Here is a 25,716-nt window from a genome sequence, read left to right as displayed (position 1 = left end):
GTCTCTTTTTTTTAATACGTTTGTTAAGTGTTTAGCATAATGGGACCATAACATTTTCTGAAAAAGAACAGTTCTGTCGAAATCAAAATGTTCTGGAGGAACACGCCAATTTTGACAAAACTTTTTATAGGAAAGTTACTAAATGATTCATGATCGAAATGGAATATTTTCCTTTTGACTTTCTTGTTTTGTTTTGACTTTTCTATTTCATTTTGGCTTTAATATTTAATACTTTATAAATATTGTATATTATATCACAGTGGTTTGATACTGAAACAAAATGTTTAATTAAGGTTGCTTTTGATGCTTCTGAAACAAAACTTTTGGAATTTCCGTTGCACAAAATATTTCAAAATTTCTCCTTTTGATCCATATTTGGGACAAAAACAAATTTTGAAATGTCTGACCTTCCCACAGGATGGAGATTCCATTTTTGATCAACTCTAATAATAATAATTTTATGTTGCCTCCTGCTATTTGCCTATTAACCCTGCCATAGTCTTCTGGGTTTCCCCTTCTGTGCAGAAAATAATGGCATATTTTCTATCCCAAGAATATTAGCTCCCTTAAAGGGAAAATATGAATGAATGAGAGTGCTATAAGTGTGACATCTCTGCTCTCCAGGAAAGGAAAAGGAAATGTTATGTTACAAAGATGTTTTATGTACTTATTTAATTTTCTAGCCTCCCCTACGTCAATTACCACATACGAAACATGTCAGACTTATGAGAGACCAATAGCATTTACCTCCAGATCACGAAAGCTATGGATTCAGTTCAAATCAAATGAGGGAAACAGTGGGAAAGGATTTCAAGTCCCGTATGTGACATATGATGGTAAGACTGGTGTCATTTTCCATCTCTGTGTTATATCTGAATTCAGAAGGCTGTTGCTGAATCTATCTTGTACTGACTGGAGGGGAAAAATAGGAGGGATAAAGACATGACTCATTTTTTGTTTATTCGGTGAATTATTCCAATGCTGATTGTTGAAAGTTTTGGGTCTTCTTCCACATTTTTTCCTTTTCTTTTCTTTAGCTCTATATGGTGATTTATTACCTTTTCTTATTCCTTATTCCAACAAAATATACACAGAACCCTTTGAGTCTGAGCCTTCTGCCATTGAAATCAATGAGATTCTTTGTTAATCACTGTTTATCATAATGATGAGAATACTATTGATTATAGCTCTTTTATTTATAGAAAGTCAATTCACGACAGCATATTGGTACCCAATAAAATATAATTAAAAATATGACTTAGCTGAAAATCAAAACTAGCATAGAAAAATAATTCCTATGGAAACTGAAATCTCCAATAACTTAACCAGCTCTCATTTGCAACATACAATAAAGAAAATTATGAACAACTCTCATAAAACTAACCAAAGTCTTAATCTTCATCTGAAAATATGTCAAAGATGCCTCTTCGGCATATATATATACAAGGGGAAATTTTACTTTTTAAAAGTATGGAGGAATTTCTTTAGCACACCTCATTTCCCAAATACTAATGCAATTTTCTGAATTGTTAGTCAATCTGGAATTAGGTTGGTGATGGGAGAGGTGATTTAAAGGTCAAGAGGTGAGATGGCCGGGAGGCACAGGACTGGGAGTCAGAAGTCAAGGAGTCTATTCCTGGCTGTGCCACTGACTTTCTATATAACCTTGGCAAGTCATTGATTATCTCTGTGCCTTAGTTTCTTTCTCTGTAAGATGTAGATAATAATACTTACCTGCCTCCTAATGGTTTTGTGAAGCTAAATGAATATAAAAAAACTAAGAAACTCAGTTGGAAGAAAGTATAGAGCTCAAAATATTAAGTTGATTATATTAAATTGCAGTGGTATTGGAGACTCTGAATGAGTATAAAACAAAATTTGCTTCTCAAATGCTTTCTGGGTAGTTAACAGTTGTCTGGATACTAACCTCTGTGATGGTATCACAAACTGTTGCTTACCAGCTCCTTTTCTGTTTATTTTTCAGAGGATTACCAACAGCTGATAGAAGACATTGTTCGAGATGGACGATTATATGCATCAGAAAATCATCAAGAAATTCTAAAAGTATGTCCACTTTGTTTTAGCTAAGCAAGGCCAACTGTTCAGTTTACTGACACATAGGTAGAATATTTTAGCACTAAAATAAAAGTCCCAGTTCTAGCTAGCTAGCATCACTGAGTCTGTTGATCACCATGTTCAGGAATTAGAACTATCACTTCTACAGCTTCAGCATTTTTATTAAATCCAGGTGTGTAGCTTTGAATCAATACTGTCTTGTCATGCCCATGAAGCAAATTAGATCGAATAGGCTGTATTGTTAATTTAGCGCCTATTTAAGGCTCCAATTCAGCAAAGAATTTAAGCATGTGACTAACTTTAAGCATGAGTAGTCTCTAATGGGACTAGTCACATGCTTAAAGTTAAGTACCATGCTGAATGAAAGCCTAAATGAGGTGCTCAGTTATATACTAGTAGCTTAGTAGAAGAGTCAATCTATCAAGAAAAGATATTGTTTGAACAGCACTCTTCAGTGTGAATCTGGCACTTGTTTAAATGAGTCACTGAGTTAGATTTATATACATGTAAAAAAATTATCTATCCAAATAATTGTCTTTTCTCAACAAGATTCACCCACACCCCAGCATCTCACACTGCTAAGAAAGTGGACTTGTTTTTTTAAAAGGGTAGAAGAGGAATGTTTAAAAGCCACAGCAAACAAAGAAATGCAAAAGACAAAGCCCAGTGTTTCTGCTTTAAAAACCAAAACCTGTAGGAGTAAATACATGGCCTGGAGTGACAGGAATTATTATGCCAGAGAAAGGGAAGAGATTGCAAAGGCCAAATCATTGTTACAGATAAGGTGAAAAACCCCTATCACATGTTCAACAAAACCATGCCCAGCGTTCTCCAGGCAAATTGCTAGAAGCTGCCAAAATCCTGTAGTTCCATCTTATAAAGCATTTTGTTAATTATTATGATTGTGTCTCCCCTGAAGGTATCTTTTATATTACAACCTGCTTGCAATGACTTAAAGCAATAAATATTACAGAAACTTCATAAAAAGCAGTTGCTGTATATGTACAGCTGCCACCTCTCAAACATTAATAAGACTAGTTTGAAGGTGTGACCCCTCCGTGCCGAGGGTAGCCCACCTGAAAATGCCAAGGTCTGGGCAGGCTGCAAAAGGAGACAAAAAGCAGGTTCTCCCAAACTGGTGGATAACACCGCAGTTAGATTCACCAAACAGTCACAAACAGTGCTCCTGATCCCCACACTAGTTATCAAGAAGCTAAAAACAAGAAGGTATACAGCCCCCTAATTTGCATTTCAGTCTCTGGTCCCCAGTTAACAACTAGGTCTAGTAAAGCAATAAGTCATTTAAAACTCTATTCCCTTCATCAAAAATGTTCTCTTGGTCCCCAAAGGGTCAGCCATGTTACCAGATCAATATAAGTTTGGATCTTACCCAAAATACCACGCTGCCAGCCAATCCTTTAGTAACTAAAACTAGAGGTCTATTATAAAAGGAAAGAAACAAATGAGAAGAGAAATGTTAAATGGTCAAAAGCAATCAGATACATACAAATGACTTCAAAGTCCATATATATTAGAGTCTCAGTATAATGGTGCAGTTTGCAGGCTTGTACAGTTCCTCTGTTATACATCCAGTACCTGGATGGGGCTTAGTCCTGTGTTTCACAGCTTCAGTTGTAGCTGAGTTGATCCAGAGGTAGGAAGCAGGAATGAAGACAAGATAGGGATGGTGCAGCTAGCTTTTATGTCCCTTTGCCATTTGGCTTATGCCAAACACAGCCAAACAGCACATGGCATGGAAAAGCCTCAGAGTCCCCTATCTATAGGCATGCCCTGGTGTCTCATAAAGTGTAGCCCTGGGTTCGTTCACTGGATTCACTGTACATTTGAGGTACATTTGAGGCCTTGATGGGCCGTTAAGCAGGCTTAGTGCTGCTGCCATCCTGTCTGTGGTGTCACCCAGAAACACAGCCCAAGTTTGAAATACAAATATACCATACGTATTTAGAACTTACAATACAAAATTGATATAAATGTGCTTTGCAGTCTCAGCAAATCATGACTTTTCCATCAGTACCTTGAACGGCATATCCTATACAATATCTATTGCAATTCTGTAATACTGGTATCAGTAATATTATAAATGGTCACTCATATGCCAGATAGCATCACAGAAGGTACCAGTAAATTAGATTTGTGTCACCTCCATTTACTTTGATTTATTTAATTTTTTTCCTGTTTCTTCTTCCTATCTTTTGTATTGCATCAGAGTGGCAGATGACACTGTCCAGTTAAGGCTCTGAGGTCAGGCTAGGTAAATTTGAGTCAGATACATTATGATCTTTAATCACTGGTGTAAATTGGTGCTGTTGGCATCTTTGCATGTCAGTTTTGCCTGTCCTCACTCAGACATCAGGAATCTCCACTGACATAAGAAAATTAAAAAAAAAAGACAACAAAATAACTGGCAACCCCCTGCATTCATAGGCCCAATTAACATATCTTGTATGCTTCTGCAGTGACCAAACAGTGACACTTGAGACAACCCAGTCTTTCCACCTCTGTCTGTCTCATGCCACATTTAGCTGTGAGGATCTCTGGTTTCAAGCAATGAATTTCCTTACGGGTTTGGTCCACTCCTTCAGACCTCCATTTGAACTCAGTTGTTGTCAACTCAGTGATTCTGAGGGGCTGATTGAGACAAACTCTTTTTTCAGAGTTGTTTCTATCACTGTGACTTTTTTTTACATGGAGAGGTAGTTAAGAGCTAGACTCACACTCATAGGTCGACAGCCCTGTGTTCAATATATTCAGACCAGCCCATATAATGTTTGGGGTTCCCTCATCTGCCCCCTGAGGGACATGCCGGGTAGTTCAGGATTAGAGGAGAAATATGCAAAACTTCCAGTCTGGGCTGGGATTTTCAAAAGTGTCCAAGGGAGTTAGGCACCAAACTCCCATCAAGTCAATGAGAGTTGACCATTTGAATCCCTTAAGCCAGTGGTTCTCAACCTTTCCAGGCTCCTGTACCCCTTTAAGGACTCTGATTTGTCTTGCATACCCCAAGTTTCACCTCACTTAAAAACTTGGGCTTCGACTTTCTGCCCTAGGTCCCAGCGAGTCTAACGTTGGCCCTGGAGTCCCATTAAAACGAACTCACTCACACTTTGAGAACTGCTTATATAGTCTATAGAACAGTATAAACAAGTTATTGTTTGTATGAAATGTAAATTGGTACTGACTTTGCTAGTGCTTTTTATGTAGCTTGTTGTAAAGCTAGGCAAATGTCTAGATCAGCTGATGTACCCCCTGGAAGACCTCTGTGTACCCCCGAGGGTATACGTACCCTTCACTGAGAGCCACTTAAGCACTTCTGAACATCCCTCCCTGATGTTTTGCGAGTAGTCGCAGGTGAAAGGTGACTACTTCTATGAATTTTATGATTTGATTTCACCTGTTCTTGGACCAAATTTTTTTTAACAAAATTGCAAAATTCTACTCTCTAGACAAAATTAAGACATTTCATGGACACATCCTAGGTTTATGGTCGACTTATCATTTTCACAACAAAACACATTTTTGCAGCAGAGAGATGCTTTTCCACTTGTCTTCAAGGGAAAAACTACAAGTGTTTCACTTTTTCACGATGGTGCTTTTCATCAGCAATCGAAATTTATGTCACCCGGCTCTAGTGTTTACAATGACCATGTAGTATATCCAACATCTCTATGGAGAGAAAAGTGCCTCAGCTATATTTCATTCTGTAATGGAGCTAATCCTGTAGGATAACAGAAGAAATGCTTCACTGGAATTTTGCTGGAATTACTGCAGACTGAGGAACACATTAAAGCTGAGAAGAAAGTGCTGGCTCCATTAGAAATGGCTAATTTCTATTGAAACATCTAATCAGGAAAATATTATGGACATTGGGTGTGTAGGATGTATAACACCTTTCAGAACAACTGAAGCTTTGGCAATAGATTCATGTCATAAAATACCTCTGAACTTGGATTTTTCTGGAAGGGGAGATCTGCTAAAATACCTACTGGTGTGGACTCCCTGGCTACATACCCAGGCCTCTTCCACTGTCCGCCTTCCAAATGTTCCTCTCTGCTAGTTCAACCACTCACCGTCCTGCCTTTCAGGACTTTCCAAAACCATTCTTGGAGTCTGCAGATTTAGCCTTCCATGAGTTCTTACAGAAGGGAAAAACTAGGGTAGTAGCTGAAGATAAAAAGCTTGCTGTGTTTAATATCAATGGGTTAGATACAGTAGTCTAATATGATGTATCGAGAGCAATGGTTCTCAACCTATTTATCATTGTGGGCCACATCCAATATTACCTGTACAGCCCTGAGAACGTCACGTGGGCCGCAGCTCTGTGCTAATTGGGCCGCAAGTCGCCCACAGGCTGCAGGTTGAGAACCACTGATCTAGGGTGATCTTTGTGGCTAAAACTTTAGAGTTACTGGTGACAGCAACTGTGCTCAGCTGATGTTACCCTTGATGCAAACCATCTATATGCCAAAGGCACACAGCCAGCTTGCAATCTAGTCAAGTTTTAAAAAATGAGACAAAAGTAGTTTCATGTCCTACTCCTGCCCTTGAGTTCTCTAGCCAAATTCTGTGATTTTTCACAACCAAATTTTCCTGTTTGTCTAAATGCTTTTTCAGTCCCATGTTGCTGTGTGAAAGACCCAAGCAAACAATAGGGGAAATAAACTAACTGACTATCTGGGCAAAATGTACAAAATAAAGAAACTGAAAAAATGTGGGGAAATGTCGGCTCCGTTTAGGTCAACAGGAAATTTGCCACTGACTTCAATGAAGCCAGAAATTCACCCTTTGGTTTTTTTCGAATCTCTTTAATTGACAGGAGGTGGTAACACTGTTTGATTTTTAAGTTGATAGTGTCTATTAAGTGGCTGCACTAAGAAGGCAACAATAGGCATTCATTCGCACTCCTAGTGGACCAAGAGATCAGAATGACAGCCTTCACTATTGTTTGTAGGCCAGATCCCCACCTGTAAAGGACAGATATACTTATCCTCTGTAAAAGTGTACTATTGCTTTCTACCAAATGCTTTGCTGAAGATGTAAAGAAAGATCCAGTACTGTCTAACACCTAGGAATGTCTATTAAATAGGAAACTCCCATGATGTGGCAGACATATAATACCTGTTTTCATTAAAAGAGGCCAGCTGCCTGCTGAAATGAAGACAAGTATTATCAGGAATAAAAAATACACTGTCTCACTCACAAAGGCTGTTGCTCTGGGTTCATGACACCTTACCTCTGTGCCAGCTTTTGTGCTACATTCCTCCGTATCAGGACGAGGATACCACACCATTCTCTTCCGAAGATCACCAGCCATGGAAGGTTCTTTATTACCCCAATATATAGCCAACCTCTTCAGGTCTGTATCCCCAGCTGAGCCTCCATCATGGGGTAGAGCTACTTCTCGCTATGTACCCATGAGATGTTTTCATGGAGGTGCTGGTCCATCATCTTTACCAACACCCCATTTTCCTGGATAAGGGTATGCCTGTAACCTAAGTCCATGAGGTTTTCCATTGACACTTTTCCCAGCCTGATGGATATCATGTGTGGCTGAATTCCAGTGTCATTCAGAAAGGACCCCAGGCTGCAAACCTGGCTGTAATAGCAACCCAGGTAATTGCACTCCATGATTAGGCAGTCTTGGCTGACATGCTCTGGCTTGCTGCATCAGAAGGACAGAAGTGCTCTCACTAGATTACAGGATTGACTGGAGCAGCTCTGCTAGAACCTGTGTACCCCCCTGTTTCAAGTTACTTGGGACTCTCTCCTGTCGAGAGCTTCCCTGAAACTCTCCAGATTGGGGTATACCTTCTTCTGGTCTTCCCCGATGGGCCACTCCTAGTCTGCCAGGCCATGCAGGCCACTTGGCTCCTTCAGCTACCATGATTTTCTGTATGAAATTAGTTTCTGGGCATAACCACCAGGCAGCAAAGTGCCATAGCCTCTGAGCCACCACCCATGGTCACTCTTTATGCAGGAATGGAACAGCCTTCAAATGGTGCCAGTACACCTCTGGAATTAGTCCCAGTCTATCTAAGATGGCAGCCTTCACCACAGGATACAAGCCGACCTGCTCATCATGCACCACTCGGTAGGCTCCCTGGGCCTCACCCATCAGAAACAGTGGTATGGGGGCTACCCAAGTAGATTCTTGCCAGCCCATTGCACTGGCCACTCATTCAAAGACACAGAGGAAAGGCTCCCAGTCATCCTGTGGCCCCAGTTTTGCCAGGCCAGGGAACAGCCAACCTGAACTATTCTTTCCAGTAGAAGTCAAAGTCCCCAGAACTCAGTGGCCTAGCTGCTTCCACAACCACTCTTGTTGTTATAATTGGGCGCTGCTGAGTGGCAAATTGTGCCCCTACTGTTTCTGCAGGATCTCCCTCAATTGCAGAAGTAGGTCTGGGTCTGTGGCTGCTGCTGTTCCTGCTGCCACTACAGCACAGCTATCTGCTGCTGCACCTTCATCAGCAGACATATCCCTTCCTCCATCTTTCCTGATTACTCAAACTGGTTGGAGCATGAATCAATACTCACAAGCTTTTGTTTCCCGTCACCTTTAGTGGCCGATCACCGGCCTACATACTCCACCATGTGCTATAGCATGCTCTTACCAGAGCACCCCCTTGTAGCACTGTGCAGTGCAGCAGCCACTCAGCCTCAGTTTCCCAGCTGACCTTCCTCTGCTCCATCCAGCCCCCAACTCCTTCTGGGTTCCAGTGACTTAACCTTCCAGTTACATCTTTTAAAGATCTACCCTCCCAGGCCACTAAAAGTCACAACGAGTTGAAGCAACATAAATTCTTCCCTTTCCCCTGGGAGATCTATTAGGCACCAGATTTCCCCACTTCCTGGCCCTAGCAGCTTTCTCTCCCACACTGAGAGCTCTATATCTGCTTTCTTTGTCTGCTTCTTCTGGCTGAGCAGGGCTCTTCTTGCTAAACCCCTCCTTGAAAGCCTGTCTCCTGCTCCATGTGTTCCTTTTTTGGGCTGACTGGGCCTTTGGTAGCCCATTAACCTCTCCCTGACTTGTGTGGAGATTTGTGTGCCCCATTAGTCCTGCACAAGGGTAGTAATATAGGGCCCGTCGTACTCCAGTGTAACTCCCTGGCATTACTCCTCATTTACACTTGTGTTCGGGCCCTCATCCAATGCCTGTTGAAGTCCCTGGGAATCTTTCCTTTGACTTCAATGGGTGTTGGATTAGATACCAAGCGAGATCAAAATTAACTTAGAAGCAGAGGACTGCTTCAAATCATGCCACGTCTGCGGTGACCAAAGCTCATTGTTGTATGCCAATAAGAGAGGGTGAGTTGATGTGTTCAGTCTTGTTCCTACAGAAGACATCACAAAATAACCACCAAGCACAACTAGCACTTTGAGGTCCAGTCCTGCAAGAATTTGTTCAATGGGATTTGAGGTCCCTCAGCCCCTGACTCACTTTAGTCACATGTATAAGGTTAAACATATGCCTAAGCACCGTGCTGAATCAGGGCATTAGCATCTTACAGGCTGAGATCCTTAGGGAACTTAATCCCTGAATAGGATGTGGAGACCAAACTACCCTCTTCTACATAGACAGAAGGCCCTTGTGGAAAGGGGTTGAGGTACACTGGGAGATCAGTGTAAAGTAGTTTGCAATACTTTTGCCCAGATTGTAATCATTTCCTGATTAACAAGATGCTTGATTGCATCAACCTGAAACCTACCACAAGCACTAATTACATTTGTTATAATGGAGAAGTTAGCAAATGGCCTATGGTTTAATATGCAACAGGCAACATGGACTCAACCATGCTTAAACTGCTCTGCCTAATAGCAGTTTTTGCCAAAGAAAATCATAATGAACATTGATTTTAAAAGTTGTGCAGAAACTAATTCAATCGAAATATGTGTCTAATATATACTTTGTCTCTCATAGGACAAGAAATTGATCAAAGCCCTCTTTGATGTATTGGCACATCCTCAAAACTATTTCAAATACACAGCACAAGAGTCAAAGGAGATGTTCCCAAGATCATTTATAAAGCTACTGCGATCAAAAGTTTCCAGATTTCTACGACCATACAAATAGCTTCCTAGTGATATTCAGTTTTGGGTTATTTTGCATTCCTGTCAAATATTGTATTGTCCTCCACAGTAGAAACATTTGCTAATTTGAAGGCTATTTTTTGCAGTCTTTATTTTCAATGATATATTGAAGAATCACTATAATGTTTTATAATCGTTAAAAGCCAATATTCTGAATGGGATTTTTACTTCAAAGAAGAATACTTGTGGATCCTTGAATGCATCCAATTGAAGATCCAAATTTGAGTCTGCACTAGTGTGTCTTCATGTTTCATTTGAAAATGTTTGTTTTAGAAAATATATTTTCTAAGCCTCTTTATTTTCTACCAAAAATAGTTTTCTTCTAAGCAAAGAAGAAACCTATTCAACCTGGCTCAAGAAACTACCTGCAACTTAGTATTGTGATAGAAAGGAAGATGTAGTATAAATACTATTTGGATTTTGAATTGCACTTGAACTTTATATTTGAAATTTTAGAAGAAAACAAAAAAAAATCTAAATTTTGTTATTTCCCATTTGTGATTTTGTGGAGACTTTGTTCTAGTATAAACCAAAAGAAAGAAAAAAGGAAAAAAAAAAAAAAGAAAAGAAAAAGAAAAAAAGGCTGTATAATTTTGTTTTATGGATTACACAAGACTGAATCTCATGCCCTAATGTTTTATCTGCCCTATTATAGCCTTCTTCAAAGGTCTACCACTACCTGTCTTGCTGCAGATGCAGTTATGGAATTTTGTATGCCATTTGGTCTCTTTGAAGACTTTCACTATAGGGTGGATGAGAAACAAAGGAAAAAAAGTAGTACTCCGTTTTTCTTTTCATTATTAGAGCATCTAATTAAGTACAATATATAAATATATAAATATATACTTCTATTTGTGGGTACATTAGTAATATTATCTTTAGTTACTGTAAATATTACTCATGCTTAAATTTCTACTCCCACGCACAGTATTTACTCATATCTATTTGTGACTTTGCTTAGATGATTAAATAACTTCTCCAAGTGCTTGTAACTTCTGTTTATCCCAAACTGAAGTCTCTTTGAATTTTATGATACAAGAAAAGAATAGCTTTTACTTAGACAATCTTGTCAAGCATAAATTATTCAGTGGAAGGATCAGAGATTTTAGTTAATGTAGAATTCATTATTTTGCAGACTACTTTACAGTATTTCATTCAGCAAGTGTCCCTATTCTTGATCTTTATTCAGGTATGCTTTATAGTGAAGTTGATGGGAGTTACTCCTGAGAAAGTACTGAATAGAACCCCAGGAGAGATTAACTTTTACATTAGATTTATCATCTCTAAATCATTAATAAATATGCCTCTTGTACATGCCAAATCTCTAATGGGGAAAAACGGAAATTATTTTTTGCAATCCATTTTAAATACTTTTAAGTTAATTAATTAAATATACACTAGTAGCCTGATCCTGCATTCCTTGGACATCCAAAACTCTCACTTACTCCAGTAGCAGATTTACACTCAAAAAACCCATTAGCTTCATAGGAACATAAGAAATTGCCATACAAGGTCAGACTAGTCATAGAATCATAGATTAGGGTTGGAAGAGACCACAGGAGGTCATCTGGTCACCCATCTTGTCTCTGACAGCAACAAGTACCCAGATGCATACAAAGAATGTGCGGGAATCCTGTAATCCCCTTCAGTTCTCTAACATAACAGTGGATTTCAATGAGTATATATTTTTGTTAGCACCACCGCCACTTCATTTTTCAGTTCCTTCAGAACTCTTGGATGTGTACCACCTGGAGGCTGGCAATTTGTTTAATTTACCATTGAGGTTCACCACCCTCTCCGTGGTCCCTCATCTTTATTATCTAAAGAGAGTAGGTATTTCCCCAACATCCCTTGTGGTGAAGACTGAGGCAATCATTTAGCTTCTTTGCTTCTCCACTGCTCCCTTATCTCCCTGGTAATCTAACGGACCTATGAATTCTCTCAAAGACTTTGTGCTTTTCAGATATACTTTAAATATGTTTTATGCTAATTTATATGCATATGTTTTTATGTCTGGTTAATTGCACTTCAAACTCCCATTTAGCTTTCTTAATTTCCAATTTACATTTTAACAGCAATAGTTTCTGTACCTTTTTATTGGCTACAAATTGAGCTGGATTTCCATTTCCTGAAATCCATTTCCATTTCCTCTTTGATTTGAAAACCTTTTTTTAATGATCACTATTGCCTACTAGGAGACTAAGGATGGGTGTTCCAAGGGATGTACAATCAGTCTTGGCCTAGTGCATTTGTAGAATGAAAAACTATTTGCTAAATGTATTTTTTTTAGTAGAAAAGCTAATAATTACACATAGTTCATACAACAGAATGCAGTGGATAATACAAGAATCTAAATAGATGTTCACAAATATGCATGTATAAATCTGAAAGCTAAAAAACAACTACAAAGAAACATAGTATTTCAGAGTGATGTGAACATTGCAAAGGTGTCCCAGACGTTATCTGAAATGGCTTGAATTGGTCATAATTACAGCAAATCAATTTAAAGATATTGGAAAACTGACTGAAATTCTCAAAAAAAAGACACACAATTTAAAGAATTGAAATAACACCATGAGTTTCTGAAGACTGGACATTATTCTCTGAACTTTCAAACTGCATTTCTCAATCAAAGTAAATAAGTCTGGGTCTAATACTGCACAATACTGAATGTCTCATGCAGACTAAAACTCCCTTTCAGCAACACACAGGATTGGTCCCTGTATCACTATAAAATATTACTGGCCTGCATGGCAAATTATTTTTTTTTGCAGCACAGCACAAGGTAATTTCCCTTGCAGGTCAGGAATCCCTTTGCAGTGCAGTAGCACTTTTAGGGCTTTCAATTACATTGATATGAAGCCAGAGCAAAGGCTTGTCTACACTAGGGATTTGCCGATCACAGCCATTGGTGGCCAGCCAACAGTACAGCTGCACCAGTGGAAACCTCTAGTTGGAAGCAAGCTAAACGATGATTTGCACTGGTGCAGTTTACCTCATCTTAAAAGGGCTAAGCTACACTGGTGCTTATTGCAGTTTAACTTGTCTACACTAGAGGTTTGTATTAGTGCACCTACTCTGGTATCTGGCCACTAACAGCTACAATCCCCAATATAGACCAGGCCTAACTCTGAGCATGCCCTCCATTACATGGATGCAACACTCATTGATTTATATCCAAGTAGTATGGGTAGAATATGGGTCATTAGCTGTGCTGCAACCAAGAGAACCATTTGGCCATTACCAGTATATAGCTGACACACTGAATGTTTCTTGTACTATATGTGTAGAAAATCATACATTTTATGCGATGTTTGCATTTCCCCTTAGAAATATGACAGGCAAATATGCAAACTTCTAGTGAAAAAAAGTTAGCATCAAATGGTAGGGACTATTTTCTAAGCAGATTTGGCATTCTTGTAGTAAATACAAGCTGGTTTTCATAAAAACACACATAATATTTCACTTATGTGATAAAAGTAAAAATTGCTATTAAAAATCCCCATCCAAAAGTATTATATGAACTGCAGAGCTGTGTAAAGGCTTTTATAACCAGGTTGGTGGCTTATATTGATAGAAACTGGTACTACATTAATGTGAGTTGAGCTTCTGGTTTGTGAATGTTGGTGTTTTCGTTGTCAGCAATCACAGAATGATATGGCAGTTTGTCAGAACATGTTGTTCAATAGCAGCAGCAGAACAAGAAATTTCTTGTTTTGTAGGTGGAGATAACCTATCAAAATTCTGAGACTTCAAGCACATGAGAGAAATGAGGACATTAATGATGCTTCCCTCTTTGTGAGAGAGGCACCTTCATGATACCAAAAAATAAGAGATTCAAAACTGCAAGTTGCAGCAGTGAAAAAACAGTTGATCTTACCTAAATAGAGAATATTGCATTTAAATCTAGTGTGACAAATTATTTCCCATTTATGGCTTCACATGTTACTACAGGGCAATTGAAAAATGTATTAATTTGTGATGACCTAATTCCATATCTTTGGTTCCATATTTTTGGTTCAATTTGAAAATATTCCTATGTTTGAAAGCTGAACACCTGTAGCACTTATTTTTGTTTAAATCTCTCCTCCTACCCTAAATTCTGCACTTATTGTTTTAAAGAGATGGTAATGAATCATCCCTAAATATTCTTCATCTTCCACAAAACAACAGACTGAATATTCTTTCTGTGATCTAGTAGACTGCTATCATTTAAAAGTTGCTGGATAATAATGCCAAAATCATCACAGTTACTGCTTGTTATTAACTGCTATTGGGTAGGTATGTGGGTTTCATTTCAGCACAGTCACCACAAGGGCACTAAATTCAATGGGCCAGATCCTTAGCTGAGTATTGCCTTCAATGGAGCTACGACAATTTACACCAGCTGAGGTGCTAACAAGACTGAATTTTAAACTTTTGATATATTCCTTCATACTACCGTCTTTCCCTACTTTCCTGCCTCTGGCGTACACAAGCTGCTTGTACACAAACAATACCTCCCTTTCTAAAACTCTTTTTCTCTTTTTTCCTTTTCCTTTTTATTTTATTTTATTTTTTTGCCCCAGACAGTAAAGTCAATGCACTCTATGGTATAATTATTGGAGATGAGCCCAAACCAGCAGAACACCCTCAAACTTTGTGGAAGCTTTGAATCTGAAACTGGCTCTGTAATTTGCCACTCACCCCAAACCCTCTAATGGGTCTGAATCAAAGCCCTGTACTTGAATTTCCTAAACTTCAGGAAGTTTGAATCCAGATCTGGACATTATGCCCAGTTCATATCTCCAATAATTATGTTTGTTTAGGAATGATTGCGCTATCAGAAGATGATGTACTTTTATTTATTAATTCTCTGTCATACATCCTCTCTGGGCATGGAAAGTCTGTGGCATAGCTACGGGTGGATCTGGGTGGGCAATGGCCCACCCACTTTGAAAGCAGGCCCACCCAATCAGATTTTAAGCAATTCATCCCACGTTTTTATCAGCCTCTGTTTCACTTGTGACACAAGGCTTGTGCCCATCCATGTCAACCACAGGCCCTGCCAAAAAATCAGTTCTGGCTACACCTCTGGATGCACATCCGGCAGACTGTACATCCAAAAGTGTCCTTTAATGAGTCCTTAACAAGTGAAGTGGATTGACAGAAAGAACTGAGAAGCTTTAAGTGAAAAGCATCGTGTTCTTACACTGAATCTTAGAAAGAGGGAGAGCCATATGCTGCATCAATGAAATTCTTCAATAATTTAGTTCATTTATACCAACTGCCACAGTGAATGCTATTCCTCTCTCATTGATGAGACCATTATTGGAAAATAGATCTATCTGTGAAGGATGCCAGACCGTGAAATTTAAACAGGATCAAAGCTATTTCTGTGAGCTACAAAAGAATGTTCTACAAGTCTTGGATTGAATATATAAAAAGGACCTATGGAAAGACATTGGCCCGGATTCTTCTGTCACACCAATTTTACACCAGGGTAACTTCATTGACTTAGTGGATTCACTCCTGTTTTATACTGGCTTAAGTGAAAGGAGAACTGGGCCCAGAGTTTTCAGAGAGTCTGTAGCTTGATTTATTAGATGGTTTCTAACGAGCACAGTTAATTTTTCAGTCCTATGTTATACAAGTAGAACTCAAAAGAAAAGATTTTGATGCCATGTGAGCAAGAATTATCCAAAATTAAACTTCTAAACTAGAAAGGCTCTCTTATTAATTTACGCAACATATTTGAATTTATTATTTCAACCATTTTTATACATAAAACGGGATTAACCATTGTGGATAACTACCTTCAAAAATTATCTTTAAGAGTGAAAGCAGCATTGTGATTCATAGTCTCCTAGAACTACTAAATCAACTGGTCTTTGACTTTACAGATGTCTGGATTCTGACTAACTTTTAATTCTCTTTAAAAAAAATCAGGGATGAAATCCTAATCCCATTGAAGTCAGTGGCAAAGCACCCACTGACTTCAGTGAAGTCAGGATTTCACTCGTATTGTATACTAAGAGCCTGACCTAATGATACAGTTACACATATTAGTGTGATGGTTTCTTCTAATTGCTGTTTCTTTCACAGTTTAAACTATCTTTTGAAGGGAATGTCAGTAACTGGGAAAGTTCTATAGAATCCCAGTATATTGAGATATTTTTGTTCTTATTTAGAGTTTCCCAGGATGAGAGAATGTTGTAAGCACTTGAAAAAAATTAAAGACTTTTGTCATCCTCTAGAATTGTTTTTGGAAGAAGAGAAATTACTGTAAAATAATATGACCTTATTCCTCAATTTTGGGCTTGGATACAAAAGAAATCTCTCTCTTTTTATCATCACATTTTCCATTTGAATAGAAATGTACAGGAAGATTAACTCTTTAAGGCAAAGCATTGTTATCTAAGTATCTGAATATATACAATTCCAGTTTGCTATTTCATTTATTTATTCTGTTTCTACAATTAGCTATTAATCTATAAACTTAATGTGTAATATACAACAATAAAAATGTACAGATGTACCTTTAGATGTAATAATTTAAACCATCTGTATTCAGAAAGCTGAGATAACGAGTTTAAATACACACAAACTATTGCAATTGGGTTTCAACTGAATTTTTGCTTGTGTATAGCACTGATTCTACTTTTAAAGACAATAACTATAAGTACTATTCTATGGCATTTTAGGACGATTCAGTGCACTGTATTTTAAATGACTGTAGTAAAGAAGTAACTTTAATTTAACACTTGCATTGTTTTCATTCAGTGACTGTAGCTTTATACTTCCACAGCATACCCAGAAGTTTGTACTCCAAGAAATATAGCTGAATTACTCATCACAAAATAATCTTCCCCATTCAAGAAAACATCAAATAGCTCTGTTTAACAAAATTTTATTTTAATGAATGAGAGAACATCTCGTCTTTTTTAGGGGTTTTGTGTTGTTTTTGATTTTAACATTTTTTTAATTAAAATTATTTTGTAAATATTGTTTTCTGCATTTTATATCTTGGAAATACTGCTAGTTTGAATTGACAGAAGTGGTTACTGAAATGTGATGATTAACAAGTTACCTTAGGGCACGGGTTGCATTTAATCAGTTGCAAGATTAATTTTTACAGGTAATTAGTCCTGTTATTCCTACAGTCTCCCTGGGATCATATCAAAAGTTTTCTGGAACAACATAGCCCGCTAATTGTGGTAGCAGTGAATCCATTATTATTCTGAAGTGCTTACTATTTTCATAACATAAAGAAAATGTATGCTAAAGTTAGTGTTAGCTCTTATTACACTATTAGGATAAGGGGAAAAAATAAAGTTCAGAAACAAAAAGGGGATTAAAATACATTATGCCCAATATAGTATAGAGATCAGGAAAGGTACAGTATATCTGTGTGACTTGGTTGCCGTGGAAGTGGTAAAACTACACATTGGTCCTGATCTTGGAGTCCTTAATCCGGCAAAACTGCCTTTAATGTCAGGGAGTGTTTTGCCTGATTAAAGTCAGCTATGATCATGTCCTTTATATGTTAAACGGGAACTTCTGTTAGGCTAGATCTGGAAAAAAAATGACTGGTAGTGAAATACTGGTTCATGTACTATTTTGCTGTTTATAGATCACTGGGCATGAGTGATGATTTGAACTAAATCCTTGTAGATGCTGCTGGTGAGGCTAAGGTTTATTACCTGTGTAAATTATGTACAAACAGTGATTTCCATATGAATTGTACCATGTTAGTTAGAGCAAAGATAGTGAATAACTGTACAAAGTTTGATACTTAGAAAATAAAATACAGTGGTCTGAGCTTTACTGACATTTTAACAAAACTGCAGGATTCAGTAGTAGAAGATGTTGTTGTAAATGTATCTTGTCTGACTCTACATTTCCCTTTGCCTCTGTATATCAATAGCTTTGTTTTCTATGTCAAAGCTCAAAAGGAAGCATGTAATAAAACTTTTGCTAGAATCACTTTCATAATAAACAAAATGGAATACATACTCTCTACTCTTCTCATTCTTGTGCCTGGGCAAACTGTGCAGGCATAGGCATAATGCAGAGAACAGTCAGTTGAGAAACCTTTTTATTTTTATTTTTTTTTAATAATCTCATTTATATATCTTCGGCTAATCTGCACTGGTGGACAATGAGGAGCTTCTTGATACCTAGACAGCAGGAAGAGTTCATTAGTGCTGAGCATAATATACTTGTTTCATAAGACAGCCTGCGAGTGGTGATCTGGTAGTGACAGGAATATTCCATTTTAGGAGCAAGATTGTCCCTCCATGTTTTCCCCACAGAGGGATAAAAGCACGCAGAGAAGCCACATTTGCTCTCTTCATATTTGTCTTTGATTACTTTGAAAGATGTGGGTTTGTGGGGAGCAGTCATGGCCTGGGAAGAGCCACACTCCACACATCACCCCCTCCGACGCCCTTAGAACTTCCTTGCATAAAATAATTCTGACGTTATCAGGTTTACCTCGTGTGGATTTCTACACTACACTTTCAGAATCCCCTCAGTTGATGAGTTGGCCCAGATGCAGGTAGAGAGTCAATGAGCATGGCTCCTTAGGGATAGAGTGCAATGAGTAGCATGGAAGTGCCAGCCCTTGGTGGAATCCACCCCAGATTTTAGGAGGCCTGCTGCCCACACCTCTGAGCAGTGAGTGGGAGGGGAATCTCAATCCTGCTTCTGACATGATGATTTGGAAGAAAGGCCAAAAGTCAAAACCCAGAGTTCTCCAGCCTCTCCAATCTTTATTCTAGAGGAAAACACGATTTTGTCCAATGTCACTTCCGTAGAACATGCTTACATACTAAAACAATGGTCTTATTGATTTTTTTATATGTCACATGTATAATCATTATGTAACTTCAGTCTAGTGAACAAACACAAATGGCCCATCAACGGATAGTCCAGATGGTGAGTAGATGGTAAATTGCAAAGGACAGAAAAACAGAGCATCTGTTTTCTGTAAAAGTGCAAACTGTCATCAGATACATATAGTATGCTATGCTAGACTGACTTACTTAACATCAGTTCTTTCAAATGAGAGATTATTATTAAAAGGCAACAGCTTTTCACTAGGAGAGCAGTGAAGCACTGGAATGGGTTACCTGGGGAGGTGGTGAAATCTCCATCCTTAGAGGTTAAGGCCTGGCTTGACAAGCCCTGGCTGGGATGGTTAGTTGGGGTTGGTCCTGCTCTGAGCAGGGGGAAGGACTAGATGTCCTCCTGAGGTTCCTTCCAACCCTAATCTTTTGTGATTCTATGATCGTTGTCACCTTGTAGCTGCTTGCAGAGTGATTTATACAGTTGCTGGAGCTTGTGGGTTTTTTTGTTTGCTTTTTGTTTGCTTGGTTTTTTTGGTTTTGGGGTTTGTTTTTTTTATAGTGTAATAGTTTATCTCCTATAGAACAGACTCACTATAGTTGACATACTAGAAGATGAATGACTGGTTTTCTGTTGATAGATAAATGCCAAGTAATCTATTTTGTCAGCAGGAATAATTTATCATTTGACAAAATTCTGCTCCATTTATTTGTGTTGTACCAAATTATGACTGGAAAAGATATAAGCAGGACTGATGATAGATATTGGTGCTGCATTGAAAATTGCAAATTGTCCCATAATACAAAAGCTTCGTTCTGATTGATTGTTGGAACTTAATTACTGTATTCTTTGTTTCAGCAACAAAAATCCATTTACTTATGATGGGTAATTCACCTACTTTTGTGGTAATTTACTCCTTACTGTGAATAAGGGTGGCAGAATTGGCCCCAGAATAAATTAGCCTTTGAAAAAAACAAAAGAACATTTTTTTAATGACACTAACAAAAGTTTATATTTTTCACAACTTTCAGGGCTTGTCTTCACATACAACACTACAATGGTGCAGATGTAGCAGTGCAGCTGTGCCACTAACAGACTTTAGAGGAGACACTACTACGCCAACAGAAGAGCTTCTCCCATCAGCGTTGTTAATCCACCTCCCCGAGAAGCAGTAGCTATGTTGACAGAAGAAGCTCTCCCATTGATATAATGCTGTCCATATGAGGGGTTAGGTGGATATACCTACATTGGTAAGGAGTGTGGATTTTTCACACCCCTGAGAAACATAGTTACACTGCTAAAAGGTCTGTAGTGTAGACCTGACCTTATTTAGAGACGATAGGCCCGATTCTCATTTACATTGGGGCCCTTTACACAGTAATCTGGCAATGTAAACAAGCCTTAAAGTGGATCCAAGTTACATAACACCTTCTTTAAGGTCCATTTATCCTGTTAGAACAGTCCATAAGTGCTGTATGCCTTCACTACAAAAAAAAAAGGTGTGTTCTTAATTGGAGTTTGCTAACTTGAGGTAAAATCCCAGTGAAGACATGGCAGTTTGTAGTTTCCACATAAGTTAGCAGGAAAATGAGAACCAAGTCTGATGATAGGAAAGATGAACTTGAAGTTAAGGCACTCAGGAGATCTGTAGCCAATTCCTAGTTCTCCTTATCCTGTGTGACTTTAGGCAAGATAAATAAGGGGGTGAGGCAATATTTTTTATTGAACCAACTTCTGTTGGTGAGAGAGAGAGAAACTTTTGAGCCACACAGAGTTCTTCTTCAGGTCTGGGAAAGGTACTCCCAGAGTCAACAGCTAAATGCAAGGTGGAACAGATTGTTTATCGAAAATAGTTAGCACATGTTGTAAGGAACCACTCAAAGTAAAATAACCTGTTAACACCTCTGCAGCCAGAGGACAAAAAGAGGGGATTAGCGGGTTACAGATTATTGTAATAGGCCATAAATCCAGGGTCTCTGTTCAATCTATGATTTTTGGTGTCTAGCAGAGTAACGTATTTAAATTCTCAAGAACATCTTTTGGAAGTGTTGTGCAATTTCCTTTGAGGATGAGGGGCTGATAGGTCAGATACAGAGTGATCGCTTCGTGAAAAGTGTTCACCCACAGGTGATAGAGTAAGCACCTATGTCTGCTCCAGCAGGTCAACAATATACAAGAGAAGATGGAGCCAGGATTGCCATCACTGAGCAGTGTCTAGACAAAAACACCTTATCTGTGGAAAATCCAGTGAGAGATTGCAGGAGTACAAGGCATCCAAAACTCCTGGAGAGCTCACAGGCAGCTAGAAGAGATTAAAAGTGGACAGCTCTGGATTGAGAAGAGTCTTAGCTCCAGCAGCCAGGGGTTGCAAGGGCTCAGGGCATCATTATTGCAGCTTTATAGTCCACTTCTCACTTTACATGAATGCCATCCATAAAGATCATGATGCCTCAAGCAAAACTGAATTAAGGAGCCCCATGACATATTAAATCAGAACATGTAGAGATTTAGCTGGAATTATTTTAACTAGCAAAATGAGAACTTTGGGAATTTGCTTCACTGCAAAAAGTGCCAGCTAAAGCACATCATTTCCCTATCACATGGCTTGACAGAGACATCATTAAAGTGAAATGAAAAGATTTTAAAAAATCACATTCTGTATTTCTAAAATCATCTTTAAAACTCATTTGTTTGGTTTCTCTCTGTTTGGACAATGACAATAGATTACTCAGTTTCTCTTTGGATACAGCGAGGCTCCAGTCCTACACCAAATTCTAGGCAGAGCTGATTGCAGATTTGTGGGGCCTTTCGGGAAAGCCTATTAAAAATAAGCTGAAGAAGTTACTCTAGTGTGATCAAAGTGTGCCTGGCATCATACTCACTATGAAGAAGTATCTAAAAAACACTGCGAGAGGCATTGAGGAGTTGAGTTTAGTGAGACGAATTTATTTCATGTATTAAACATGGCCAAATTCGCATATCTGATCTATTTATTAATTAAACACTGGCCTGAACCAACAGCTCGGCCCCAAACACACTCGATCTTTGGACCTTCAGATCTCAATCCTTCCTTCACAAGTAGCCCTGGTCTTTCTAAGGGGCCAAACCAAAACACTGGATCTGAACACTCTCCCAAAAAGCCACGTTGGAGTGGTTCAAATCTGGAGCTGAATTCTGCACGTTGAATATGTGCCAGACAGCCAAACGACTATTGCAGCCGGGTTTATTCCTGTTCTGCCTTTACTCGCACTCGCCCTGTGGGGCCTGCAGGGGCACGAGGGCCGCTTTGCAAAGAGGCGTGGGGAGGAATTGCTGCACCGCACAACAACCTCGGTGCAAACAAAACAGAGCAGCCGAGCACTGCGATTTCCTTCCCCCAATCCTCACGAGAAAGCCCTTTCCCTTTAAAGCGCGTCCCCACCCAGCATGCTTTGGTGTCGTGCTCCTGGCCGACTACCACAGAGGGAAGAAGTAGCAGCAACATGGAGGGTGAGAGCCCTGAAGAGTACGCGGCGTTCGTAGCCCTGCACGGAGCCGCGCTCAGCGCCTCGGGGGTGCCCCCGCTCTATTGGGAGCGCCTGTGGCACAAGCTGGAGAACGAGGTGGGTGCGTGGCAGGCGGCACGCGCAGGGCTGGAGGCCGGCGGGGGAGTTTCCCGGGAACACATGGCGCGCGCCCCAGAGCTGCCTGCGGCTAGCGCTGCTCATAGCCAAGAGGCGCTGCTTGCTGCCCTGCCCTGCCTGCCCTGCCCTCTCCTGAGAGCCTCCTGCAGATGCTCGCTGGGGATGGGGGGCACTTTAATGCAGGGGGTTGGACAAGATCTTCTCCCTGGACGGGCTTTTCTTCCAGCGAACCTGGTTAAAATCCCCCTGGTTTGTGTGGTTGGATTTCATCTTAAATTGCTCTGGCTTGGAAACCAGACTTGGGCACTTCAGAGTTGGCTGAAGTGGTGGGTGGGGGTTTGTTTTTGTTCTTAAATCCTAGGGGAGAAGCAGGAAGTGTGTGCGGGTAGCGCTTCTTGCGCGATGCTGGCCTCTGGATTCTTTCTCCCAGGGCACTAAAACATAACGATGCTCTTTGGTATTGCCACAGCCTGTAGGGCTGGGTCTCTTTAAAATGCTGGACAAATGCTAATTAGACCCCCAATAGCAGGTGAAATGCAGCTGCAGTTGTTCCTCCTCCCTCAGTATAGTTTGGTTTTTAGTGACAATGAACAAAGGAGAAACTCCAAAAATATGAAACCCCACTGAGCAAATGCTCCTTGAGACCATAACAAAATGGCCTATATTTGTATTATTAATTCTACTGTAGTAGTGCCTAGACACCCGGGTAAAGCCCCTCTGTGCTAGATACTGTACAAGCATGCAAAGACAATGTCCTTGGAAAGCTTAAAATCTAGACCTATGAAGGAGGTCCCCTTACTCTTTTGCAAAAGGTATGATTTGGTGTATAGCTCCATATCATATGAGAGAGAGTGGAATTTTTATGTCCACTCTGTTAGTGACGCTAAAATATTAGGCTATAACTAGGAGAGAAGTACTTCTGGAAATAGATCAGTAACTTTGACGTAATCATTAATAGAAGGCGTTGGGGTTTTGTAATCTGACAAGTGGTGCTAATTAATAAGTTGTATTTAAAGAACCTTGAGGAGAGGGCCTGGCTATATATAGCCCCCAGCACATTGAGCTAAAGGGGAAGTTCAGAAAGCAGTTAATTGTTGTATCTAAATATTGGTGTTTTCAGTATCTTAATGTATCATAGTTTTGGTTTGGCTTTTTAAAACAAATGAATAAAAAGCCCTTTTTATCCACCCAGTTCCCCTCCAGATTTGCCCACCTGGCTTTCTAGTTAAGAACATCTCCATCCAGCTCTCTTTACAGCTTGTAAGCACCACCCTTTGAGTTGGCTCCTGGTCTGGAGATTAGAGAATTGAACACGCTGTCCACTGTGGTAACATATCATACTGCCACTGCACCAGTGGACTTTCCCCCTTCATGTTTTCTTATTACAGACTGGTAGTAGCTACTTCAAAGTTACAACAGGAAGTTAGCTTCAGCCTTATACTTTGCCTGTCTTTTTAAAAGAAATCGGGAAGGGGCAAGAGATCCACCTCATATTCATTTACTCAATTTCCCCCAAAATAATGTGGTGCCTGATATCTCATCTGCACATCTTATCCTTGGGTAGAACTTTCCTGTGAAGTTCAAAAAATACAAAGAAGTTCTAAAATGATGGAATTTAAATAATTTCTTATTGATGACTTTCTTAAAATGTCACATTTTGGGTTTTTTTTTTTTTCAACATATGTCCAAAATGGTTTGGCCTAAAAGCTCAATATCTTGCTCCAGTCTTGAAAAGACTTGCATATGAGTGACCCACATATACACATGCCTGTTTTGTTTTGTTGGCCTTGCTGGAGAGAGATTCCTCTGTGTGTTTTAGAAGGAATTAGTGGGGAAAATTCTAATCATATTATAGGCAAATCTGGTAACACTAGGTTGTTAAGGTTGCCAGACACTTCTCATTATAAGACCCAGTTTCAAGTTGCTTATGACTTTGCCAAACTTTAAACATTTGGGCTGAAATTTTCCATGCTGGTGTCTGCCTCATGCTGAACTTTGTGGAAAATTTCAGTCAAAACTGTCCATCTGTTTCCAAAAATGAGGCATGGGGAAATTTTTTTTTTTTTTGGACCCATGTTTAAAAACAACAACAACAACCTGGTGACTTCCTTGAACAGCGCGACCACCCCAATGATTTGGAGCAGGGACTTGACATTTGGCAGGGAGGTGGCCTTCATGACAGATGCCTGTGGAAAATCTGCCCCAAAATGGCATTTCACTGATGCTCATTAGCTATTTATACGACTAACATCTAAATCTATAAAGATTCTGTCCCCACTGAACTAACTTGAGCATCTCATAGCTTCCAGTGCAGACCATGCGGCATGTGCCATCTGAGCATGCTTCCTGCAGGCCAGGGCTGAAGCTGGGGCTGGATACCAGAACTGACAACAGGGAGTCTGTCTGTCCTGTGCTCTCAATGACTCCCTTGCTGGGACCCAGGCAGCATGGAAGAGGAAGCTGTTTGATTCTAATGCAGAGGGGACAAAAGCCAGACCAAAGGAGTGAAAAGGTTAGGCTGAGACAAGGAGTATGAGACTGGAGGAGGGGAGGAAAAAGTGTGACTGGGAGTAAGAGGGACATACTGGGACTAGTTGGACAAGGAGGTTGGGAGCTGTGCGTGGGAGGGCAAGCGGAGGACGGTAGGCTGAGGGTGGAAGGCTTGAGGAAAAGAGCTGGGGGGCTGAGAAACCAGTTGGCTGTGAGGGGCAACACTGATATTAAACCAGGAAGACTGGGGCTAGGAACCAGTGGGAGGAACAGGGGAGGAGAGTTAGAGTAGACAAAGGGATGCAATGCAAGGGGAGACTGGGATTGACTGGAGAAGGAGGCTGGGATGGGGAGGGTTTGGAGAGAGACAGATTGGAGGGGGGACTGGCTGGGCTAGGAGACTGGGACTGGTTAGTGAGGTGAGTGGGATTGAGACAAGGAGCCAGAGATGGGAAAGCCAGAGGACTGGGATAAGGATAGCTTGGAGGAGACAGAGCAGAAGGGGTCAAGCAGGAGTGTCTGAGTCCACTAGAAAACGCTCTCTTGGAATGGAACCCATGATTTCTGGGTCTCAGCATTCCTCTGTTGT

The 25,716-nt window shown here is 39.8% G+C and overlaps 2 protein-coding genes across 5 annotated transcripts in view; both read left to right on the top strand.

Moving 5' to 3' along the window:
• SCUBE1 (signal peptide, CUB domain and EGF like domain containing 1) overlaps nucleotides 1-18,179 on the top strand; it is a 295,960-nt gene extending 277,781 nt beyond the window's left edge. For all 4 annotated transcript variants that reach the window (XM_067559336.1, XM_067559335.1, XM_067559338.1 and 1 more), the window contains 3 exons: nucleotides 684-836; nucleotides 1,985-2,064; nucleotides 10,016-18,179. In XM_067559336.1, the coding sequence (XP_067415437.1) occupies nucleotides 684-836; nucleotides 1,985-2,064; nucleotides 10,016-10,168 (386 nt within the window). In that variant the 3' untranslated portion in view covers nucleotides 10,169-18,179. The remainder of the gene's footprint in view (nucleotides 1-683; nucleotides 837-1,984; nucleotides 2,065-10,015) is intronic.
• A 4,287-nt stretch (nucleotides 18,180-22,466) lies between these two features.
• Nucleotides 22,467-25,716, top strand: part of TTLL12 (tubulin tyrosine ligase like 12) — a 40,292-nt gene continuing 37,042 nt past the window's right edge. Inside the window, exon 1 of the mRNA XM_067559331.1 lies at nucleotides 22,467-22,616. Coding sequence (XP_067415432.1) covers nucleotides 22,497-22,616 — 120 coding nt within the window. The 5' untranslated portion in view covers nucleotides 22,467-22,496. The remainder of the gene's footprint in view (nucleotides 22,617-25,716) is intronic.

This window comes from Emydura macquarii, unplaced genomic scaffold (assembly GCF_026122565.2).
Source record: "Emydura macquarii macquarii isolate MOO-44397 ecotype Brisbane River unplaced genomic scaffold, CSIRO-AGI_Emac_v2 contig_2205, whole genome shotgun sequence".
Lineage (NCBI taxonomy): Eukaryota > Metazoa > Chordata > Testudines > Chelidae > Emydura > Emydura macquarii.
The sequence above is the reverse complement of the archived record's forward strand: the minus strand, read 5'-3'. Positions and strand labels throughout refer to the sequence as shown.